The 26,899-nt window shown below is 38.7% G+C and overlaps 1 protein-coding gene across 3 annotated transcripts in view; it reads right to left on the reverse strand.

The window, feature by feature from the left end:
- The window catches only part of MAGI3 (membrane associated guanylate kinase, WW and PDZ domain containing 3), a 273,333-nt gene that overhangs the window by 92,801 nt on the left and 153,633 nt on the right, over nt 1-26,899 (reverse strand). For all 3 annotated transcript variants that reach the window (XM_012466610.2, XM_012466611.2, XM_012466612.2), the window contains exon 3: nt 2,056-2,175. In XM_012466610.2, the coding sequence (XP_012322033.2) occupies nt 2,056-2,175 (120 nt within the window). The remainder of the gene's footprint in view (nt 1-2,055; nt 2,176-26,899) is intronic.

Below are 26,899 nucleotides of genomic sequence, written 5' to 3' on the forward strand. Positions count from 1 at the left end.
CCTATAGCCACTCCCCTCCCTAAGCTGTCCTGAAGTTGTTATGTGTCTTTCCCCTGAATATACCTCTAGGATATGTGTATATGCATCTATAACATGTAAATACTATTGTTTTCATAAAAGCTTCAGAGAGTATTTTCCTAACATTTCCCATATTTTTTCATAAATAGTATACTGTACATATCCTTTTGTAACTTTCTTTTTATACAATTTTATACCTTTCATACTTCATAAGACTTATTAATGTTGATACCTATAAATCGAGTCCATTCAACTGCTGTATAGTAGTCCATTTTAATGAACAAATTAAAATGTATGTTATTCATTCTACTAAAGGAGACTTGTTTCCATTCTGTCACTGTTTCACACTATAATGAATATGTGTCTATATATGTGTCTATATATGTGTATGGGCAATGGCTTTTCTTGGGTAAATGTCTAGAGAGGGCACTGCTAGTTTAGAGTTATGTGTATTTTCAAATTTACTAGCTACTGCTAAGATGCTCTCCTAAAGGATTATACCAGTTTATACTCTTGCCAGCAGTGTATGGGAGTTTCCATTTCTTGCAATTATCAGACTGTAAAATTGTTGCCAATCTGATGGATGTGAAATGATGTATAACTATTATTTTAATTTGTATTTTCTCTGAATTGAGTACACAGTAACTAATAATATGTACTATGCCACTTTGTCCATACCAACCTCTTATATTTAATGGAAGAAAAGGTAGAGTATTTTCATCATTTAAGGGCAGAGGGCTTCTTAAAAAAACAAAAAACAAAAAAACAAAAACAACTTCAAAAGCACTTCAATCTTGTTCATCACACTATTCCTAGGTCCTCTTATAGTGCTTGGTACATAGTAGGTACTTAAAAAATGATTGTTTAATGAATAAAACAGGAAAAAACGAATGAATAAATGAATCATGGGTGCTAAGCCCAGAAAAGGTAGTTAGGTTAAACTTAGCAGATGAAAGGAAATCATTGAAGGTTCTGAATAGGAGAAAGACATGATCAGAGCTGCTCCTGACGACTAGCATGGTAGCAATGGGCAGGGTGGAAGAAATTGGAACAAATGAGATCAACAGCAACAGTCCACACATGAGCTCTTCTAGCGGGCCTACAATGAGGTGGTGAAAGTGAAAGAAGGGCATTGTGAATGCAGCTACAAAAGAAGAAATGATGAAATCTGGCAAATGGATGTGAAATGTGAGAGAAAGGAGAAAGTAAGTAATAATCTCACTGTTCTGAGATCATGGTGCTGCTAAAGAGAGAAATGATGAAGAATTACTCTTTTGGATAGAACACAAACACATATTTGGATATGTTGAATTCCAGATTAGATATATATTGAACACTATCTTTAGGCACTGAAGATAATATCAAGTAAGACACACATGACCACTACTATCACAGAGCTCGTAAACAGGCAATTATAATAGCATGATAAAGCAATGATGGGCCATAGCATAGGGTGCTATGGAAGTAGATAAGCTTGCCAGTGAAGAGCATGTTACATAAGGAGAAAAAAAGATCTAACAGAATCATTTAAAAATGGAAATTCATCTCAAATATATATTTCCTGGAATCAAGTAGGTAGAGAAAACAGACAAGAAAAGAAAACCAATTATTCTGTTTTTGTTGTTTTCTCCCCAAATTTCATATTCTCTTTTTTCCAGGACAGTCAAGGTACATATAAGTTTTTTAAAGTATACAGATTTTGAATTCCCAACCACAAATAGAAAGCAGTCAACAAATACTCATTGAGTTCACACGATGAATATGAATTACTATGAAATATATAAACTGGCCAGTTTGGCTGATTTTTAGTATCTTGTTCACAATCAACTTTAAAACATGACAGAAATTTTTTGCTTGTTATTTAATCGCACTTTAATTAGTAAATTACAAATCTCCCCACCAAAAGAAAATTTTCCCAAAAACAGAGAGGAAAGAAACTTTTTCAAAAAGTGGTACTTGATGATCAAATTCCCTTTGAAATAATTCTAGTCGTTCAGATAGTTTTTTGGGTGCTGGTGGTGTTATTTGGGGACATACCATCATATGTTCCACTTTCTAACAATGCTCCGCTCTCTTCCAGTGCTTTAAACTGTTCAACAGAAATGAAATTATAATCCACTCCTGGTACTTCCCCATCCCTGGGGGCCCTTGTAGTGCCTAAGAAAAAAGAAAAAAAAGTAGATTGTAAAGTACTTTTAAACTTACAAAATATTCAAAGTAATAGAATATTCAGTCTACAAAGAATACATAAGAGATACTTCATTCCCCTGCCCCAACCTTATTAAGGTAAAATTCCCAGATAAAATTGTATATATTTATACATACAACATGTTTTGATATACATGCACATCTTGTGAAAGACAGACTTATTTTAAAGTAGTTATCCTATGTATTTTTTCCACTTCTAGCATAAATGTAAACATTCTCCTTATCAGAGTCATAAAAGACAAAAAATAATAATTTGTATAAGTTCTTTTAATGAACTTTATTTTTAAACTTGGACAAACATTGGTTATAAAGTTACTTTATAAGTGAATAAAAAGCTTAAGATAGGTATTCACATATGGCTTCTTAGCCATTATTCTCTTCAAGTAATTTTTAAAAATTAAGCAGTAGGTAAAATGTTTCATAAAATTGACTATAGTAACAGATCACTAAATGTTAAAGTACAATCTTTCTTTCAGCTTCAAAGTACAAATTCAGGTTATGGCAGCATTGCTACACTTGACTGAATTTTACTAAACAAGGATCACTTTTATAAACTGCTATTAGAAATGTCATTTCAAATACTACAGAATACAGAGAGATCCAGGATTTTCACTGGGAATAGAGTCTGGGATGTGGTTGCAAATCTAGGGCAAGAATACTTTCCTTCTCAAACCTGTTCCTCCACTTAGGTCCCTATTCAGTAAAGGCACTCCAAGTAAGAAATCTGAGTCAGTCATCTTGGGCTCTTCCCTCTACTCCACATCCAGTCACCAAATCTACCTCATAAGTATCTCTAAATACTTCTTTTCATTCCCACAATCACCTAATTCATATCATTACCTAGGACCTGTATTGTTGGTACCCCCAGGTCAACCTTTACCTCTTCCCAGCTATACTCCTCCTAGTACCCCCCTGCCAAACTGCAGCCAGTGACTTTTCTAAAACACAGTCTGAGGAAACAAACAAAATCTCTCTCTAAACCCATCAATGGCTTGCCATGATCCTTAGTATAAAATCCAGATTCTATAACAACACATTTTACAAAACCCTTTGCAATCTGGCCCCTGGCTACCTCCCCAGCTTCTTTCTTGCCTCATTCCTTTCACATTTTAGGCTTTAGACTACTACATGTATTTTTCAATTCTTTTAATGTTCCTTTCACTTACATACATCCAAGGCCATTGTCATGTCCCCAGAGGACTTCCTACTCCCCTTCCCACTCTACCTCAGCTAACTTCTACTCATCCTTCAGGTCCTGGCTTAGAAAGTTCCCTTAGAGAACCTTCCCTGATCTCTATCTGGGGTATGGTAACATGCAGAAACAATGTCGATTTGATTCAGAGTAATAGCCCCAAGTCTAGACACAGTGCAAAGATCACAGTAGGTGCTGAACATACATAATTGTCAAATAAATTAAGTGAAATTTTAAACAAATGCATTTAGGACAGTGCCTGGCAATATGCTCTTATTATCATTATAAGTCAATTCATGGGAAACTCTTAATTGCTCCTACTGTTTTTAGTCATATTACATTCTATCATATTCTGTAACATGTAAAAAAAATCCACAGAGATTATAACACATTAATGCTAATGATCTGAGAAAATAATGATTATGTCAACATTCTGTGCAACAAAGACTATACTGAATTTTCTTATTTTTTAACCCAAGTTTTTTTCTAAAAATAAACATTTCATTATCTGTTTTATATCATGAGGATACAAAATCTGGAAAACAGCTTTTTTCCCCTTTCTTTTAATTTTTAATATATTTTTCTATTTTCAAATTTTTGTATTTCTCATATAATGACCAAAACTACATTGTTAGACTCTCTGAATCAACAGCTTCTTAGCTCCATATTAAATAAAAGTTAACATTAGACAGTAAACTGAAGCCTGGGCAACATAGCAAAACCTCTTCTCTATAAAAAATTTTAAAAATTAGCCAGGTGTAGTGGTACACACCAGTAGTCCTAGCTGCTCATGAGGCTGAGATGGGAAGATTGCTTGAGACCAGGAGTTTCAAGGGGTTATCACTGCAACACCACTGCACTCCAGCCTTAGTGATGGAGAGAGAATCTGTCTCTTTAAAAAAAAAACAACAAGGTAGGGGAGATGATCCAAGATGGCCAAATACGAACAGCTCTGGAGTGTAGTCCCCAGCAAGAATGCAGAGCATGAGTGATCACTGCATTTCCAAACGAATTTTTACTGCCTACACCCCAGGAGATTCCTGGGCAGAAAAGCACTGCGAGTCTCCAGCACGGCTGTTTCAGCCGGCATAGCGGGTCTCTGCATAAAAACTCACACAAATCTGGGTGCTGTTTCAACTGGCGCCTGGAACGCCCAGGAGACAGAGTCACCCATTCAACTGAAAAAAAGGGTGCTGAAACAGGGAACCAGGTGATTTGGCTCAGTGGGTCCCACACCCACAAAGACCAGCAATCTGAAAGAATTGAGAGTTTCACAGCAAGCACAGCTGAACCCAGGATGGTCCAGCTCTGTGGGGGTAAGGGTGTCCGCCATTACCAAAGCATCCACCACTACCCTGAGGCAGTCCACCATTATCGAGGCAATCCGCCATTACCGAGGCAGTCTGCCATTACCGAGGCAGTCTGCTATTACAGAGACAGACTGCCATTACTGAAGCAGTTCTAATTATACCTCTATAAACAAAACCTCAAGGAAGTTCACAGAGCAGCCAGGCAAAGCCCACAGCAGCTTAGCAATGCCTCTGCTGGCAGACTGTGACTAGGCTACCTCCTAGTTGGGCAGGGTATCTCTGAAAAAAGGCAGCAGCTCGTCAGGAACTTACAAATAAAGCCCCACCTTCCCAGGACAGAGCACCTGGGAAAAAAAGGCAGTTATGATTTCCACTGCAGCAGACTTAAATGTACCTGCCCAGCAGCTCTGAATGGAACAACAGAGCTCACAGCTCAGCACTTGAGCTCCTATAAGGGACAGACTGTCTCCTCAAGCAGCTCCCTGACCCCCATATATCCAAAGAGACACTTCATAAAGGAGAGCTCAGGCTGACATCTGGCAGGCATCCTTCTGGAACAAAGATAACAGAAGAAGAAACTGGCAGCAACCCTTCCTGTTCTGCAGCCGCTGCAGGTGATCCCCAGGCAAACAGGGTCTGGAGTGGACCTCCAGCAGTCCTACAGCAGAGGGGCCTGACTGTTAGAAGGAAAACTAAAAAACAGAAAGAAATAACTTCATGGTCAACAAAAAGTATGTCCACTCAGAGAACCTATCCAAAAGTCACCAACTACAAAGACCACAGGTAGATAAATCCACAAAGATGGGAAGAAACCAGCAAAAAAAGGATGAAAACACCCAAAACCACAACGTCTCTCCTTCTCCAAGAGATCACAACTCCTCACCAGCAAGGGAACAAGGCTGGATGAAGAATGAGTCTGATGAATTGACAGAAACAGGCTTCAGAAAGTGGGTAATAAACTTCTCTGAGCTAAAAGAACATGTTCCAACCCAATGCAAAGAAACTAAGAACCTTGAAAAAAGGTTTGACAAAATGCAAACGAGAATAAACAGCTTAGAGAAGAATATAAACAAATTGATGGAGCTGAAAAACACAACGTGAGAACTTCGCAAAGCATACACAAGGTTCAATAGCCGAATCAACCAAGCAGAAGAAAGGATATCAGAGGTCGAAGATCAACTCAATGAAATAAAATGAGAAGGCAAGATTAGAGAAAAAAGAGTAAAAAGAAATGAACAAAGTCTTCAAGAAATATGGGATTATGTGAAAAGATCTAATCTATGTTTGATAGGTGTACCTGAATGTGACAGAGAGAATGAATCCAAGCTGGAAAACACTCTTCAGGATATTATCCAGGAGGACTTCCCCAACCTAGAAAGGCAGGCCAATATTCAAGTCCAGGACATACAGAGAACACCACAAAGATATTCCTCAAGAAGAGCAACCCCAAGGCACATAATCGTCAGATTCACCAGGGTTGAAATGAGGGAAAAAATTCTAAGGGTAGCCATAGAGAAAGGTCGGGTTACCCACGAAGGGAAGCCCATCAGACTCACAGCGGATCTCACTGCAGAAACCCTACAAGCCACAGAGAGTGGGGGCCAATATTCAACATCCTTAAAGAAAAGAACTTTCGGGAGAGATCCAAGATGGCCGATTAGGAGGAACTCATGATTGCAGCTCCGAGAGAAAGCGCAGAGGGTGAGTGGACGCCGCATTTCCAGACAGATATTTACTGCCCACAGACCAGGAGATTCACAGGGGGAAGAGCACCACAGGTCGCCAGCGCTGCTGGCTTGAGCGGCACGGCCGCTAGGCCTGCACCCTGAGGCAGGGAGCAGCGGCTCCTTCTGCAGAGTGAGTGTGACCAAGTCCCCTGTAAGCCAGCAAGGGGAGCTGAAACAGGGAGTCAAGCCAGGAGATTCCCCGGGCAAAAACGCGCCACGAATCTCAGAGCCGCCGCTTCAGCTGACGCAACGGCTCACTGGGTAGCGGATTTTTACTGCCCACAGACCAGGAGATTAACAGGCGGAAGAGCCCCACGGGTCGCCAGCGCGGCTGGTTTGACTGGCGCAGCCGCTCGGCCTGCGCCCTGAGGCAGGGGCAGTGGCTCCTCCTGCAGAGTGAGTGAGACCGAGTCCCGGGTAAGCCAGCAAGGGGAGCTGAAACAGGGAGTCAAGCCAGGAGATTCCAGGGCAAAGAAAGCGCCACAGGAAACACAACTGAACCCAGGTCGGTCCAGCTCTGTGGGGGAGGGGCGTCCTCCATTAGGACACACCCTGCAGTTCCCAGGGCAATTTGCCGTAACCAACGTAACCCGCCACTACAGAGACTCCGTCACTACAGGGGTGGGCCAACATAGCGGAAGCAGTTCTAACTACACCCATATAAACAGGACTGCAGGGAAGTTCACAAGGAAGCTGGACGGCGCCCACAACAGCTCAGCGAAGCCTCTGCAGGCTGAGTGCGACTAGGCTGCCACCTTGTGGGCAGGGAAAGCAACAACAAGACAGCAGAAAATCATAAAGCCCTAAATCCCTAGGACAGAACACCGGGAGGGAAGAAAAAGGGGGTTTATGAGTTCTGCTGCTGCAGACTTAAAATTACCAAAATCAGAAAGACAGCAACTACAAAGTCGATAGGCAGATAAATCCACAAAGATGGGAAGAAACCAGCGCAAAAAGGATGAAAACACCCAAAATCAGAACACTTCTCCTCCTAAAAGGGAGCACAACTCCCCACCAGCAAGGGAACAAGACTGGATGGAGAATGAGTGTGATGAAATGACAGAATCAGCTTTCAGAAAGTGGATAATAAGAAACTTTTGTGAGCTAAAAGAACATGTTCTAACCCAATGCAAAGAAAGTAAGAACTTTGAAAAAAGACTTGATGAAATGCTAACAAGAATGGACAACTTAGAGAGGAATATGAGTGAATTGATGGAGCTGAAAAACACAACACGAGAACTTCGGGAAGCATGCACAAGTTTCAACAGCCAAATCGACCAAGCAGAAGAAAGGATATCAGAGGTAGAAGATCAACTCAATGAAATAAAACGAGAAGGCAAGATTAGAGAAAACAGGGTAAAAAGGAATGAACAAAGCCAACAAGAAATATGGGACTATGCGAAAAGACCTAATCTACGTTTGATGGGGTACCTGAATGTGACGAAGAGAATGCATCCAAGCTGAAAAATACTCTCCAGGATATTATCCAGGAAAACTTCCCCAACCTAGCAAGGCAGGCCAATATTCAAGTCCAGGAAATACAGAGAACACCACAAAGATATTCCCCTAGAAGAGCAACACCGAGGCACATAATCATCAGATTCACCAGGGTTGAAATGAAGGAGAAAATACTAAGGGCAGCCAGAGAGAAAGGTCGGGTTACCCACAAAGGGAAGCCCATCAGACTCACAGCAGATCTCTCAGCAGAAACCCTACAGGCCAGTAGAGAGTGGGGGCCGATATTCAACATCCTTAAAGAAAAGAACTTTCAACCCAGAAATTCATATCCAGCCAAACTAAGCTTCATAAGTGAAGGAAAAATAAAATCCTTTGTGAACAAGCAAGAACTCAGAGATTTCATCACCACCAGACCAGCTTTACAAGAGCTCCTGAAGGAGGCACTACACATAGAAAAGAACAACCAGAACCAGCCACTCCAAAAACACACAAAATGGTAAAGAGCATCAACACAATGAAGAATCTGCATCAACCAATGGGCAAAACAGCCAGCTAGCATCAAAATGGCAGGATCAAATTCACACATAACAATATTAACCCTAAATGTAAACGGACTAAATGCCCCAATCAAAAGACACAGACTGGCAAATTGGATAAAAAGCCAAAACCCATCAGTGTGCTGTATCCAGGAAACCCACCTCACATACAAGGATACACAAAGACTCAAAATAAAGGGATGGAGGAAGATTTACCAAGCAAACGGAGAGCAAAAAAAAGCAGGAGTTGCAATTCTCATCTCTGATAAAATAGACTTTAAAGCAACAAAGGTCAAAAGAGACAAAGAAGGACATTACATAATGGTAAAGGGATCAATGCAACAAGAAAAGCTAACGATCCTAAATATATATGCACCTAATACAGGAGCACCCAAATACATAAGGAAAGATCTTAAAGAATTACAAAGAGACCTAGACTCCCACACAATAATAGTGGGAGACTTCAACACCCCATTGTCAATATTAGACAGATCAACGAGACAGAAAATTAACAAGGATATCCAGGACTTGAACTCGGACCTGGAACAAGCAAACCTAATAGACATTTACAGAACTCTCCACTCCAAATCCACAGAATGTACATTCTTCTCAGCACCACATCACATCTACTCTAAAACTGACCACATAATTGGAAGTAAATAACTCCTCAGCAAATGCAAAAGAACGGAAACCATAACAAACAGTCTCTCAGACCACAGTGCAATCAAGTTAGAACTCAGAATTCAGAAACCAACCCAGAACCACACAGCTACATGGAAACTGAACAACTTTCTCCTGAATGTAGACTGGATAAACACTGAAATGAAGGCAGAAATAAAGATGTTCTTCAAAACCAACGAGAACGAAGACACCACATACCAGAATCTCTGGGACACATTTTAAAGCAGTCTCTAGAGGAAAATATATAGCAATAAGTGCCCACATGAGAAGAAAGGAGAGATCTAAAATTGACATCCTATCGTCAAAATTGAAAGAGCTAGAGGAGCAAGATCAAAAAAACTCAAAACCTAGCAGAAGACAAGAAATAACTAAGATCAAAGCAGAATTGAAGTATCGATAGAGACACGAAAAACCCTACAAAAAATCAATAAATCCAGGAGCTGGTTTTTTGAAAAGATCAACAAAATAGACAGACCACTAGCCAGACTAATAAAAAAGAAAAGAGAGAATAACCAAATAGATGCAATAAAAAATGATAAAGGGGATATCACTACAGATTCCACAGAAATTCAAACCATCATCAGAGATTATTACAAGCAACTCTATGGACATAAACTAGAAAACCGGGAAGAAATGGATAAATTCCTGGACAGTTGCCTCCTCCGAAGCCTAAACCAGGGAGAAGTCGAAACCCTGAATAGACCAATAACAAGGTCTGAAGTCGAGGCAGCAATTAAGAGCCTACCAACCAAAAAAAGCCCAGGTCCAGATGGGTTCACAGCCGAATTCTACCAGACATACAAAGAGGAACTGGTACCATTCCTACTGAAACTATTCCAAATAATCCAAAAAGAGGGAATCCTTCCCAAATCATTTTATGAGACCAACGTCATCCTGATACCAAAACCCGGCAGAGACTCAACAAGAAAAGAAAACTACAGGCCAATATCCATGATGAACATAGATGCAAAAATCTTCAATAAAATACTGGAAAGCCGATTGCAACAGCACATCAAAAAGCTTATCCACCATGATCAAGTAGGATTCATCCCGGGGATGCAAGGATGGTTCAATATACGCAAGTCTATAAATATAATTCACCACATAAACAGAACCAAAGACAAAAACCACATGATTATCTCAATTGATGCAGAGAAGGCCTTCGACAAAATTCAACAGCCCTTTATGCTAAAAACTCTCAATAAACTAGGTATCGACGGAACGTATCTCAAAATAATAAAAGCTATTTATGACAAACCAACAGCCAATATCATACTGAATGGGCAAAAAGTGGAAGCATTCCCTTTGAAATCTGGCACTAGACAAGGATGCCCTCTCTCACCACTCTTATTCAATATAGTACTGGAAGTTCTAGCCAGAGCAATCAGGCAAGAAAAGGAAATAAAGGGTATTCAATTAGGAAAGGAGGAAGTCAAATTGTCTCTATTTGCAGACGACATGATTGTATATCTAGAAGACCCCATCGTCTCAGCCCAAAATCTCCTGAAGCTAATAAGCAACTTCAGCAAAGTCTCAGGATACAAAATCAATGTGCAAAAATCACAAGCATTCCTATATACCAATAACAGACTTAAAAAGAGCCAAATCAAGATCGAACTGCCATTCACAATTGCTACAAAGAGAATAAAATACCTAGGAATACAACTAACAAGGAACGTAAAGGACCTGTTCAAGGAGAACTACAAACCACTGCTCAACAAAATAAGAGAGGACACAAACAGATGCAGAAACATTCCAGGTTCATGGTTAGGAAGAATCAACATCGTGAAAATGGCCATACTGCGCAAAGTAATTTATAGATTCAATGCTATCCCCATCAAGCTACCTATGACCCTCTTCACAGAACTGTAAATAAACCACCTTAAACTTCATATGGAACCAAAAGAGAGCCCGCATAGCCAAGGCAATTCTAAGACAAAAGAACAAAGCTGGAGGCAACATGCTACCTGACTTCAAACTATACTACAAGGCTACAGTAACCAAAACAGCAGGGTACTGGTACCAAAACAGAGATATAGACCAATGGAACAGAACGGAGGCCTCAGAAGCAACACCATCATACATCTACAACCCTCTGATCTTTGACAAACCTGACAAAAACAAGCAATGGGGAAAAGATTCCCTGTTTAATAAATGGTGTTGGGAAACTAGCTAGCCATATGCAGAAAGCAGAAACTGGACCCCTTCCTGACATCTTACACTAAAATTATCTCCAGATGGATTAAAGACTTAAACATAAGACCTAACACCATAAAAACCTTAGAAGAAAACCTAGGCAAAACCATTCAGGACATAGGAATTGGCAAGGACTTCGTGACTAAAACACCAAAAGCATTGGCAACAAAAGCCAAAATAGACAAAGGATCTAACTAAACTCCAGAGCTTCTGCACAGCAAAAGAAACAATGATTAGAGTGAACTGGCAACCAAGAGAATGGGAAAAAAGTTTTGCAATCTACCCATCTGACAAAGGGCTAATATCCAGAATCTACAAAGAACTAAAACAGATTTACAAGAAAAAAATAAACACACCCATTCAAAAGTGGGCGAAGGATATGAACAGATCTTTTCAAAAGAAGACATATTTGAGGCCAACAAATATATCAAACAATGCTCATCATCACTGGTCATTAGAGAAATGCAAATCAAAACTACATTGAGATACCATCTCACACCAGTTAGAATGGCGATCATTAAAAAATCTGGAGACAACAGATGCTGGAGAGGATGTGGAGAAATAGGAACACTTTTACCCTGTTGGTGGGAGTGTAAATTAGTTCAACCATTGTGGAAGACAGTGTGACAATTCCTCAAGGACCTAGAAATAGAAATTCCATTTGACCCAGCAATCCCATTACTGGGTATATATCCAAAGGATTATAAATCGTTCTACTATAAGGACACATGCACACGAATGTTCATTGCAGCACAGTTTACAATAGCAAAGACCTGGAACCCACCCAAATGCCCATCGATGATAGACTGGACAGGGAAAATGTGGCACATATACACCATGGAATATTTTGTAGCCATCAAAAACGATGAGTTTGCATCCTTTGTAGGGACATGGATGAACCTGGAAACCATCATTCTCAGCAAACTGACACAAGAATAGAAAATCAAACACTGCATGTTCTCAGTCATAGGCGGATGTTGAACAATGAGAACACATGGACACAGGGAGGGGAGCATCACACACTGGGGTCTGTCGGGGAGAAATAGGAGAGGGACAGCCGGGGGTGGGTTGTTGGGGAGAGATAGCACAGGGAGAAATGCCAGATATAGGCGATGGCGAGGAAGGCAGCAAATCACACTGCCATGTGTGTACCTATGCAACAATCTTGCATGTTCTTCACATGTACCCCAAAACCTAAAATGCAATAAAAAAATTAAAAAAAAAAATCTGGAGGAGACAGATGCTGGAGAGGATGAATGGGAACACTTTTACACTGTTGGTAGGAGTGCAAATTATTTCAACCATTGTGGAAGACAGTGTGGCGATTCCTCAAGGACCTAGAAACAGAAGTTCCATTTGACCCAGCAATCCCATTACTGGGTATATATCCAAAGGATTATAAATCCTTCCATTGTAAGGACACACGCACACGTATGTTCACTGCAGCACTGTTTACAATAGCAAAGACCTGGAACCAACCCAAATGCCCATTGATGATAGACTGGACAGGGAAAATGTGGCACATATACACCATGGAATACTATGTAGCCATAAAAAACGATGAGTTCGTGTCCTTTGTAGGGACATGGACAAACCTGGAAACTATCATTCTCAGCAAACTGACACAAGAACAGAAAATCAAACACTGCATGTTCTTCTCACTCATAGGCGGGTGTTGACAATGAGAACACATGGACACAGGGAGTGTAGCATCACACACTGGGGTCTGTTGGGGTGGACTAGGGGAGGGACAGCAGTGGGTAGGGAGTTGGGGGGAGATAACATGGGGAGAAATGCCAGATATAGGTGATGGGGATGGAGGCAGCAAACCACATTGCCATATATGTACCTATGCAACAATCCTGCATGTTCTTCAGATATACCACAGAACCTAAAGTACAATAAAATATTTTTTTTAATAAAAGGAAATTCAATGATTAAAATTATAATTTGTAATTATCTCTGACAGATGAAAAAAATATTATGACAATATTCTGCACCTCCTAAGAGGTGAGGACTTTTGCCTCATCCCTTGAATTTGGGCAGGATTTATGACATGCTTTGATTAATTTAATGTGAAGGCTATGATGTCCAAGTTTAGGGGTCTAGACTTCCATCTTCACTCTCTTGGAATGCTCCTGCTTCCATGCAAGGAAGTCCAGGCTAGACTACAGAATGATAAGAGGGCCCATGCCAGCAAAAAGCAGCAAGGGTCAAGACACATGAATGACACCATCTTAGTCCATCCAGCTCCAGTTGAGCTATAAGTGACTATAGCCACATGAGTGGTCCCAACTGAGCCCAACTCATGGAATCATGAGAAATATACAGGACTGTTTTAAGCCAATAAGTTTTAGGGTAGTCTGTTGTGCAGCAAAGGCTAAATAAAATATCCAAATAAACTCCACTATAAAATATAATGACTATAAAAACCAATTTAAGAGCAAGCCACATTATAGATAATACTATAAAAACAGCACTGATCCAAGGGGCAGGAGGAACTCTGTTTTAGTCTGGGATTATTATTAATGTCACAATTTGGATCAAGTATTTAATCTCTTTTGGCTTTCTCTTTCTGCAAAGTGGTTTTGAGCAGGATGTTCTCCATGATTCTTTTCATTAACAGATATGAGTGTTATGTGTAATTCTACCATATACTTTTAAGACTAGAAAATAGTTTTAACGTTCTCTTTACAAAATATTATACATTTTCACTCCCTCCACAAAACCATACAACCCAATACACATAAAGTTATCTTCCTTCCTTTACCCCACTGCTTTTGGCATGCCATAAAATTTATCTTTATATTCTTCTGATACTATATATTTTATATAAAGCTTTCTGCATCCCCCCTCACCACTAGTTCTCACTACAGTTCTCCTTTATACATAAAAATTCCTCCAAAGATTTCTTTGGAGCCATATACTGTCTCCAAATGTCCTCTCACTGTCTCTTGAGCCTATTCAAATAAGATCTTTAGCACTCCCTTAGATAACTCAGCTGGTAGAGAGGAGGACTGTAGGACTTACTGTGTTGTCAAATAAGATCTTTACCCCAACCATTCATTGAGACAATATGCTATGTTTCAACAATAGTCTCTACTTTGCTGAACTCAATGGCCAAGTCTCACCCTCATCTTAACTGACCTATAAATAAAATTTGACATAATTGATCATTTTCCCTTTCTTGTTTTATTCTGATATATACAAAAAGTAAATAAAATGTATAAAGTTTACTTATAAGCAAATCAAACCAAGCAAAGAAATAGATTACCAGAACCTCAAAAGCTTTCTTGTGAGTCCCTGATGATAAACCTCTCCCTCACTCCATCCTCAAAAATGACTACCATCTTGACATGTGTGATGATAATTTCCTTTTAAATAGTTGTACCAACAAAATAATGCATTTTTAAGCAACATAGCTTAGTTCTGCTACTTTTGCAACCTCATGTGAATTGAGTCACATAACATGCATCCTCTTCTGTCCACACACCAATGCTTGTCTTGAGGCTTTTGAACTTTTGCCAATATGCTAAGTGTGTAATGTCGCCTCACTCTATATTGAATATGCAATTGCTTATGAAAGTAAGCATCTTTTTAATATATATGGAAGCCATATAGATTTCCTCTTTTGTAAAGTAGTTATTCAAGTCTTTTCCCATTTCTCTGTTGAGTCTTGTGTCTTTAAAATTGATTTGTGGGAGCTGGCAAGATGGCCAAATAGGAAGAGCTCCTGTCTGCAGTTCCAAGGGAGACCAACAGAGAAGGTGGGTGCTTTCTGCATTTCCAACTGAGGAACCCTGTTCATCCCATTAGGACTGGTTAAACAGTGGGTGCAGCCCACAGACGGTGATCAGAAGCAGGGCGGGGCATCACTTCTTCCGTGAAGTGCAAGGGACTGGGGAACTCCCTTTCCTAAGCAAGGGAAGCCATGAGGGACTGTGCTATCTGGCCCAAATACTATGCTTTTCCCAAGGTTTTTGAAACTAGATAGCTGTTTGGGCAAACACTGAGCTAGCTGCAGGAGTTCTTTTTCATTTCATACCCCAGAGAGACAGAACCTCTCATTCCACTGGAAAGGGGGCTGAAGCCAGGGAGCCAAGTGGTCTCAGTCAGTGGGTCCCACTCCCACAAAGCCCAGCAAGCTAAGAACCACTGGCATGAAATTCTCGCTGCCATTGCAGCAGTCTGAAGCCAACCTGGGATGATCAAGCTTGGTAGGTGGAGGGGCGTCCACCATTGCTGAGGCTTGGGTAGGCGGTTTTCCCCTCACAGTGTTAAGGAAGCTGCTGGGAGGTTTGGATTGTGCGGAACTCACCACAGAACAGCAAAGTGGCTGTGCCCAGACTGACTCTTTAGATTCTTCCTTACTGGGCAGGGTATCTCTGAAAGAAAGGCAGGAGCCCCAGTCAGGAGCTTATAGATAAAACTCCCGTCTCCCTGGGACAAAGCACCTGGGGGAAGGGGTGGCTGTGGGTGGAGCTCCAACAGACTTAAATGTTTCTCCCTACCAGCTCTGAAGAGAGCATCAGATCTCCCAGTAGAATGCTCGAGCTCTGTTAAGGAACATGCTGCCTTCTCAAGTGGGTCCCTGACCCCTGTGTATCCTGACTGGGAGACACCTCCCAGCAGGGGTTGACAGATACATTATACAGGAGAGCTCTGGCTGGCATCAGGTGGGTGCTCTTCTGGAATGAAGCTTCCAGAAAGAGGAGCAGGCAGCAATCTTTGCTGTTCTGCAGCCTCTGCTGGTGATACCCAAGTAAACAGGGTATGGAGTGGACCTCCAGCAAACTCCAGCAGACCTGCAGAAGAGAGGCCTGACTGATAGAAGGAAAACTGACATACAGAAAGCAATTAACATCAACATTAACAAAAAGGATGCCCACACAAGAACCCCATCCAAAGGCCATCAGCATCAAAGATCAAAGGTAGATAAATCCACAAAGATGAGGAAAAACCAGTGCAAAAATGCTAACAATTCCAAAAACCAGAAGGCCTCTTCTCCTCCAAATAATCGCAACTCTCTCCAACAAGGGCACAAAATTGGACAGAGAATGAGTCTGACGAATTGACAGAAGTAGGCATCAGAAGGTGGGTAATAACAAACTCCTCTCAGCTAAAAAGGCATGTTCTAACCCAATGCAAAGAAGCTAAGAACCTTGATAAAAGGTTACAGAACTGCTAACTAGAATAACCAGTTTAGAGAAGAAAATAAATGACCTGATGGAGCTGATAAACAGCACAAGAACTTTGTGAAGCATACACAAATATCAATAGCCAAATTGATCAAGTGGAAGAAAGGATATCAGAGATTGTAGATCAACTTAATGAAATAAAGTGTGAAGACAAGAGAAAAAAGAATGAAAAGGAACAAACAAAGCCTCCAAGAAACATGGGACTATGTGAAAAAACCAAACCTATGATTGACTGGTATACCTGAAAGTGACAGGGAGAATGGAACCACATTGGAAAACACACTTCAGCATATTATACAGGAGAACTTCCCCAACCTAGCAAGATAGGCCAACATTCAAATTCAAGAAACACAGAGACCACCACTAAGATACTCCTTGAGAAGAGCAACCCCAAGACACATAATTGTCAGATTCTCCAAGGCTGAAACAAAGGAAAAAATGTTAAGGGAAGCCAGAGAGAAAGGTCAGGTTACCTACAAGGGGAAGTCCATCAGAGATCCCATAACAGTGGGATCTCTCTGCAAAAACCCTATAAGCCAGAAGAGAGTGGGGGCCAATATTCATTCTTAAAGAGAAGAATTTTCAACCCAGAATTTCATATCTAGCCAAACTAAGCTTCATAAGCAAAGGAGAAAGAAAATCCTTTACAGACAAGCAAATCCTGAGGGATTTTGTCACCAACAGGCCTGCCTTAGTCCTGAAGGAAACACTAAATATGGAAAGGAAAAACTGGTACCAGCCACAGCAAAAACATACCAAAATATAAAGACCCTGCATCAACTAATGTGCAAAATAACCAGCTAGCATCATAATGGCAGGATCAAATTAACATATACATTATTAACCTTAAATGTAAATGGGCTGAATGCCCCAATTAAAAGACACAGACTGGTAAACTGGATAAAGAGTCAAGACTCATTGGTGTGCTGTATTCAGGAGACCCATTTCAAGTGCAAAGACACATATAGGCTCAAAATAAAGGGACTGAGGAGTATTTACCAAGTGAATGGAAAGCAAAAAAAAAAAAAAAATAGCAGGGGTTGCAATCCTAGTCTCTGATAAAAGACTTTAAAGCAACAAAGATTAAAAAAAAAAAAAAAAATGAAGGGCATTACATAATGGTAAAGGAATCAATGCAACAAGAAGAGCTAACTCTCCTAAATGTATATGTACCCAATATAGGAGTACCCAGATTCATAAAGCAAATTCTTAGACACCTACAAAGAGACTTAGATTCCCATACAATAATAATGGGAGAATTTAACACCCCACTGTCAATATTAGGCAGATCAACAAGACAGAAAATCAACAAGCATATTAGGACTTGAACTCAGCTCTGGACCAAGCAGACCTAATAGAAATCTACAGAACTCTCCACCCCAAATCAAGAGAATATACATTCTTCTCAGTACCACAAAGCGCTTATTCTAAAATCAACCACACAATTGAAAAGTAAAACACTCCTCAGCAAATGTAAAAGAACAGAAATCATAATAAAAAGTCTCTCAGACCACAGTGCAATCAAATTAGAACTCAGGATTAAGAAATTTACTCCAAAACACCCAACTACATGGAAACTGAACAACTTGCTCCAGAATGACTACTGGGTAAATAACAAAATAAAAGCAGAAATAAAGAAGTTCTTTGAAACCAATGAGAACAAAGACACAACATACCAGAATCTCTGGGACACAGCTAAAGCAGTGTTTACAGGGATGCTTATAGCACTAAATGCAATCAACACCTTAACATCACAATTAAAAGAACTAGAGAAGCAAGAGCAAACAAATTCAAAAGCTAGCAGAAGACAAGAAATATCTAACATCAGAGCACAACCGAAGGGGATAGACAAATGAAAACCTTCCAAAAAAATCAATAAATCTTGGAGAGATCCAAGATGGCTGATGATTAGCAGCTCGGGCACGTACCTCCCAGTGAAGGCGCAAAGAACGAGAGGATGCCACACTTTCAGACGAATATTAGTTACTCACGGACCAGGAGATTCCCAGTGGAGGAGCTCCATGGGTCGCCAGGGCGACTCTTGTGGCCGGCGTGGCGGTTTTGCTGGTGCCTTAGCACAGCAGTTCTAGGTGCAGAGTCCGGAGATTCCCGGGCAGAAAAGCACCATCCATCTTAACACCGCTGTTTTGGCCGGTGCAGTGGATTGCTCAGATTTCGGCGCTGGGAATCAACAAGGTGGACGTCTGCTCAGAGACCTAGTTAGAAAGTCGGTAATTATAAAGACGACAGATGGACAAATATATAATGAAGGGAAGAAACCAGCGTAAAAAGGTAGAGAATACTCAAAATCAGAATGCCTCTCCCTCTACAGGGGATTGCAATTCCTCATCAGTAACGGAACAAGGCTTAATAGATTACGAGTGTGTTCCAATAACAGAAGCAGGTTTCAAAACGTGGGTGATAAGAAACTTCTGTGAATTAAAAGAACTTGTTCTAACCCAATGCAAAGAAACTAAGAACCTTGAAAAAAGGTTTGACAAAATGTTAACGAGAATGGACAATTTAGAGAAGAATATAAGTGAATTGATGGAGCTGAAAAACACAACACGAGAACTTCGCGAAGCATGCACAAGTTTAAACAGTCGAATTGATCAAGCAGAAGGAAGGCTATCAGAAGTCGAGGACCAGCTCAGTGAAATAAAACGAGAAGATAAGAATGCAGAAAAAAGGATGAAAAGGAATGAGCAAAGTCTCCAGGAAATATGGGACTATGTGAAAAGACCTAATTTACGTTTGATAGGTGTACCTGAATGTGATGAAGAGAATGAATCCAAGTTGGAAAATACTCTTCAGGATATCATTCAGGAAAATTTTCCCAACCTGGCAAGGCAGGGTAATATTCAACTCCAGGTAATACAGAGAACACCACAAAGATATTCTTCAAGAAGACCAACCCCAAGGCACATAATCGCCAGATTTATTAGGGTTGAAATGAAGGAGAAAATACTAAGGGCAGCCAGAGAGAAAGGTCAGGTTACCCATAAAGGGAAACCTATCAGACTTACAGCAGATCTCTCAGTAGAAACCCTACAAGCCAGAAAAGAGTGGGGACCAATATTTAACATCCTTAAAGAAAAGAACTTTCAACCCAGAATTTCCTATCCAGCCAAACTAAGCTTTATGAGCGAAGGAAAAATTAAATCTTTTGCGAACAAACAAGTACTTAGAGAGTTCACCACCACCAGGCCTGCTTTACAAGAGCTTCTGAAAGAAGCACTATACATATAAAGGAACAACCAATATCAGCCTTTCCAAAAATATATCAAAAAGCAAAGAACTTTAACACAATAAAAAATTTACATCAACTAATGGTCAAAACAGTCAGCTAGCATCAAACGCCGGTATTAAACTTATATATATTTTAATTGGATAAAAAGCCAAAACCCATCGGTATGCTGCATCCGGGCCCATCTTACATGCAACAATACACAAAGACTCAGAGAGAAGGAGGAAGATTTACCAATCAAACAGAGAGTAAAAATAAACTAATAAACAAAAAGCAGGAGATGCAATTCTCGCCTCTGATAAAGTAGACTTTAAAGCAACAAAGATCAAAAGAGGCGAGGAATGACATTACATAATGGCAAAAGGATCGATGCAACAAGAAGAGCTAACGATTCTATAGATCAACGAGATAGAAAATTAACAAGGATATTCAGAACTTGAACTCAGACCCGGAACAAGTAAACTTAATAAACATTTATAGAACTCTCCACTTCAAATACACAAAACATACATTACCACCTCACACCTATTCCAAAGGTGACTATATAATTGGAAGTAAATCACTCCTCAGTAATTGCATAGCATTTCATAGGTTTAAATTAAATATTGGTTGGATGTTTGTTTGTTATCTTCTTCCCTTATTCCTTCCTGACTACATCATTAAGTATAATTATCAGTATAAAAGAGGTTTTCAATACCCATTACTAAATTGCATTCTAGCCTGGGCAAGAAAGCAATATTCCCATTCTCTCTCCCTCTTTCTTTTCTTTCTCCCTCCTCCCCATTCTCCCTCTCTCTTTCTCTTCCTTTTTCCTCCTTCCTATTCTCTCTCTCTCTTTCTCTTTAAAAAAAAATAAATAAATAAATAAATAAATAAATAAATCCAGAAGCTGGTTTTTTGAAAAGATTAACAAAATAGACCACTAGTCAGACTAAAAAAGAAAAGAAGAGAGAAGAATCAAATAGACACAATATAAAATGATAAAGGGGATATCACCATTGATCCCACAGAAATACAAACTACCATCAGAGAATACTATAAACACCTCTACACAAATAAACTAGAAAATCTAGAAGAAATGGATAAATTCCTGAACACATACACCCTCCAAGACTAAACTGGGAGGAAGTCAAATCCCTGAAAAGACCAATAACAAGTTCTGAAATTGAGGCAGTAATTAACAGTCTACTAACCAAAAAAAGCACAGGACCAGATGGATCCACAGCCGAATTCCACCCGAAGAAGAGCTGGTACCATTCCCTCTGAAACTATTCCAAACAATAGAAAAAGAGGGACTACTCCCTAACTCATTTTAAGAAGCCAGCATCATCCTGATACCAAAAACCTGGCACAGACACACACACAAAAAGAAAATTTCAGGTCAATATCCCTGATGAATATCGATGTGAAAATCCTCAATAAAATACTGGTGGAACTGAATCCAGCAGTACATCAAAAAGCTTTTCCATCACAATTAAGTGGGCTTCATCCCTGGGATACAAGGCTGCTTCAACATATGCAAATCAATCAAAGTAATCCATCACATAAACAGAACCAATGACAAAAACCACACGATTATCTCAATAGATGCAGGAAAGGCCTTAAATAAAATTCAACACCCTTCATACTAAACACACTTAATAAGCTAGGTATTGATAAAACATATCTCAAAATAAGAGCTACTTATGACAAACCCATAGAGAATATCATACTAAATGGGCAAAAGCTGGAAGCATTCCCTTTGAAAACTGGCACAAGACAAGGATGCCCTCTCTCACCACTCTGATTCAACAGGGCAATCAGGCAAGAGAAAGAAATAAAGGATATTCAAATAGGAAGAGAGGAAGTCAAATTGTCTGTTTGCAGATGACAGGATTGTATATTTAGAAAGCTCCATCGTCTCAGCCCCAAAACTCCTCAATTTCAGCAAAGCCTCGGGACACAAAATCAATATGCAAAAATCACAAGCATTCCTATACATCAATGATAGACAAACAGCCAAATCATGAGTAAACTCCCATTCACAATTGCTACAAAGAAAATAAAATACCTAGAAATACAACTTACAGGGATGTGAAGGACCTCTTCAAGGAGAACTACAAACCACTGCTCAAGGAAATAAGAGAGGACACAAACAAATGGAAAAACATTTCATGCTCACGGACAGGAAGAATTAATGTCATGAAAACGGCCATACTGCCCAAAGTAATTTATAGATCCCAAGCTATTCCTATCAAGCTATCATTGACATTCTTCACACAACTAGAAAAAATTACTTTAAATTTCATATGGAACCAAAAAAGAGCCCAATTAAAATTATGAGAGTAAATAAAAATACTGTGTCTTTTTTAAAAAAGAAAGAAAAGAAAAGCTGGCTTGACAGAATGGGGTATAAGGAAGAGTTAGGCTACTAAATAATGAAGATAGGGCAAATAGTGCAATAAAGATTTTTAAGACAGCACGTGGTCAAACAGAAAAGAGGCTAAATTGAAGTGTATAGGCATCATATACACTGCCATATTCTTCCTCAGCTGCAATATTCAGTTGTATTTGTTTATTCTATTTACTTGAAGCTATTTGATGATAAAAAAACAACTTGCTCAGAAAAATGATATAGAAATTAATATAATCTCAGTTAAATTCATGCCATTTTCTACATATATGCCAATCACATATATACTTTTTTGTACTGCAGAAATAAATGTAGAACAGAGAGCAACTTATCACATTGTTTTTCACTTTTTTAAAAATTGCATTTTTATGACAGAGTTCTTAATTTTAATGTTGTCAAATTTATCAATGTTTTCCTTTACAGCTAATGGTTTTTGTGTCTAGTTGAAGAAAAATCCTTTCCCAAGGCTATGGCGATATTCTACATTCTTTTTAAAAAGCACTACAGGTTTGCCTTTCAAACCTAGGACTTTAACACACAAAAGAGATGGTGGGGATGAGGGAGCTGGTGAAAAGTAGCAATCTAATTTCCTTTTTTTCCAAATGACTACTCAAAATGATTTATTGAAAGTCATTAATTTCCCCTCTGATCAGCCACAGCATTTCTTTCATAGAAATGTCTATGTAAGCTTGGGTGTTTACTCCTAGGCTTTCTATTGCATTTTATTTGCCTACCAACCATTCTAATATCATTATCATTGTTATAATTATACTATTCTCCTAATAAATCCTGATATACAGTACAGCAAGTTCACCTATCTTGCTTTTTGTGTTCACAGCCTGTCCATATAAATTCTAGAATCAGACAAACAGGCTAAAAAGGCTGAAATTTTTATGGAATTACATTGAATCCACCAATCAATTTGAGAATCGATATCTTTCCCATAATGTCTTTAATTCATGAATAAGAAATCTCTGTAAAGATATTTAGATCTTCTTTAGCATTCCTTAATTTCACCCTATAGAGGTCTTACGTTTTATTAGAGGTTAATTTCTAGGTATTTTTTTAAAAACTTATATGCTATTTTAAGTAATATTTTCATAAACTTTCATCTTCTAATTATAGATGGCATAAAAGAAATAATTTACCTACAATAGAAAGCACTAATTCTAATAGTACAATTATGTGAACTTTGGAAACCATTATCCCATAAAGTTTCCTTGGGCCTCTTTGCAGTCTTCCACTCTGGGTAGTTACTGACCTACTGTCAGTGTAATTTTGCCTTTAATATAATTAATATAAATGGAATCATACATTAATTTGATTCCAGTAGTTATTGGTCTGGCTTCTTTTACTTAGCATGATGCTTTTGAGATTCACCCACGTTGTTCAATTTCTTTTTGCATATAAGATGTCATCTGCAAAGAGAGATCATTTTAAGTCTTTTCTAAGTTGAATACCTTTTATTTCTTTTTCCTGTCTTATTACTCTGGCTAGAATTTTCAGTACTATGTTGAATAGTAATGGCAAGAGTGGGCATCCTTGCTTTACTGCCTGATCTTATAGGAAAAGCCTTCTCTTTCCCTGTTGAGCATAATGTTAGCTTTTATTTTGTTGAGATAGTTTCCTTCTACTCACAATTTGTTAAGTATTTTTTTAAATCCTGACAGGGTACTACCAAATTTTGCTCTTTCTTTATTGAGATGTTAATGGGGCATACTATACTGATTGATTCTTAGATGTTGAACCATCCTTGCATTCCAGGCATGAATTTTAGCTGATTGAGATGTATAATCCTTTTAATGTGCAATGTAATTTGGTTTGCTAGTATTTCCTTTAGGATTTTTGTGTCAAATATCCATCAGGGATATTGGTCCATTGTTCTCCTTTATTGTGTCTTTGTCTGGTTTTGTTATCAGGGTAATAAATGAGTTTGGGAGTGTCCCCTTATCTTCCATTCTTTGGAATAATTTGAGAAGGACTGATGTTAACTGGTGATATTCTCCAAGGAAACCATCTGGTTCTGGGCTTTTGTTTGTTGGGAGTCTTTGTTTTTGTTTTTGAGATGGAGTTTCACTCTGTCAACCAGTCTGGAGTACAGTGGCACAATCTTGGCTCACTGTAACTTCCACCTCTTGGGTTCAAGCAATTCTCCTGCCTCAGGCTCCCAAGAAGCTGGGACTACAGGTGTGTGCCACCAAGCCCAGCTAATTTTTTGTATTTTTAATAGAGATGGGGTTTCACCATGTTGGCAGGATGGTCTCGATCTCTTGAACTCATGATCTGCCTGTCTCAGCCTCCCAAAGTAGCTGGGATTATAGGCATGAGCCACTCCCTCTGGCCTGTTGGGAGGTTTTTGACTACTGCTTTAATCTCCTCATTAGTTATAGGTCTTTTCAGATTTTTTATTTCCTTATGATTAAGTCCTGGTAGGTTTGTGTTTCTAAAACTTTATCCATTTCTTCTAGATCATCCAATTTATCAGCATCTATTTTTCACAGTAGTCTTTACAATTCATTTCTGTGACATCAGTTGCAATTATCTCCTCTATTTCTAATTTTAGATATTTAAGGATTTTTTTTTCTTAAACTAAGGATTTATTGATTTTAGTGATTTTTTTAGAAAAACAACTCCTGGTTTGGTTGATTTTTTTTCTTTTATTAAATGTTTTCTATTCAATTTATCTCTGCTCTAGTCTTTATTATTTCCTTCCTTTTGCTGACTTTGGGTTTAGTTTGTTCTTCTTTGTCTAATTCCTTAAGGTATAAGATTAGGTTTGTGACTTGATATTTTTCTTGTTTCTTAATGTGTTTACTGCTATAAACTCCTCTCTTAGTACTGCTTTTACTACATTCAATAAGTTTTAGTATGTTGTATCTTTTTAAGAAATTTATCACCAGATATTTCCTAAACTCTCTCATGATCCACTGGTTGTTTCAGAACACACTGTTTATTTTCCATTTCCATGTATTTGCAAATTTTCCTGTTTTCTTTCTGCTAATTAATTTGTTTCATTCCATTATGGTCACAGAAGATGCTTTACATAATTTAAATCTTAAATTTATTAAGACTTGTTTTGTGGCCTAATGTGGTTTATCATGGAGACTCTTCCATGCATGCTTGATAAGAATATATATTCTGCTGTTATTGGTTGAAATGTTCTGTATGTCCATTAGGTCCATTTGGTCTTGTATTGTTCAAGTCCTCTGTTTCCTCACTGATCTTTTGTCTTGTATATACACTGTATGGATATGCCAAAATTAATTATCCATTCATCAATGATGAACATTTGAGTTGTTTCAAAATTTGGGCTATAATAAATAAAGCTGCTATTAACTTACATGACTTTTGGTAGACATATATTTAAATGTATGTTGAGTTAATACCTAAGAGTAAAATTGTTAGGTATTATGGTAAATGTATGTTTAATTTTATAAGAAAATGTCATATTATTTTCCAAAGTAGATGTACCCCTTTGCATTCCCACCTGTGATATATGAGAGCTGCAGTTGATTTACACTGCTGTTTCTAAATAGGAATTCTTTCTGGAGTTTCTTGGGTAATTTGTTTTCTCTAAATCTTACAACAAATTAGTTGATAGGAAAAATAAGAAAAAAGTTCTAATTCTCCTGCACAAATTAAAGTTTAACAATTTGACATAGAGATATCTGGCTTAAAGAAATCAGCTGATATCAACTGAAAGCAAGAGCAGAAAACACTGAAAAGCAGAATCAAAGGTTAAGCTTGACGTTTCCGAAAACGAGGACAGAAGCATGTGGGAGAGTAGCAGTCACAGTATGTTCAAGTCAGTCTTACTTGGAGCTGTTCCCACAAGTGTGTGCTCATGGCCATATCTGCTAGTGGTGGGTCTTTCTTACAAAAAACAATACTAACAAGATGATATGTTTATTATACTTTATATAAATCCTATGAGTTGTGTTCCAAGAAATAACAAGTTTGGAGGCTAAATAACTCCTTAAATTGGCAGTTTCAACACATGACTCTGTGTAATGCTGTTAACCATGCTAGGATATCTAAATGTTAGGTTATTTGAATACTATCCAATTACATTTTCTGGTATTTTTCACTGATTATTTGTTACAAGCTTCAGTGGTTTGTAAATATTTAAAAGAAGAAATGAAAAGAGAGAAAGTGAATGCTGTGTGGAACACTCCAACATGAAATTAGAAACTGACCTAAAATCTGAAATAAAAGCAATATATTTAATAGATTTCAATGGCAAAATCAAAATCAGGAGAAGCAGACAAAATACTTTCATAATTAAAAAAGAAAATGAGATTTTATGAAACAACATACTTTGCAATGCCCAATATGAGGATGTTCTTGAGATACATTCTTAATGATCTGATGAATGTCAGTGCAAAATGAAATAAATTTTTTTTGTCTGGCATATTTGTCACCAAAGATCAAGACCATCAGATAATACTATTGATACTCTGCTTTAAAATTTCATTTTAAGGTTAGGTTCGATGGCTCAAATCTGTAATCCCAGCACTTTGGAAGGCTGAGGCAGGCAGATCACCTGAGGTCAGGAGTTTGAGTCCAGCCTGACCAACATGGTGAAACCCCATCTCTACTAAAAATACAAAAATTTGCCAGGCATGGTGGTGCACGCCCATAATCTCAGCTACTTGGGAGGGTGAGGCAGGAGAATCACTTGAACTCAGGAGATGGAGGTTGTAATGAGCCAAGATTGTGCCACTGTACTTCAGCCT

Source organism: Aotus nancymaae, unplaced genomic scaffold, assembly GCF_030222135.1.
Source record: "Aotus nancymaae isolate 86718 unplaced genomic scaffold, 86718_ANA_hifiasm-v0.15.2.pri h1tg000007l, whole genome shotgun sequence".
In the NCBI taxonomy this organism is placed as follows: domain Eukaryota; kingdom Metazoa; phylum Chordata; class Mammalia; order Primates; family Aotidae; genus Aotus; species Aotus nancymaae.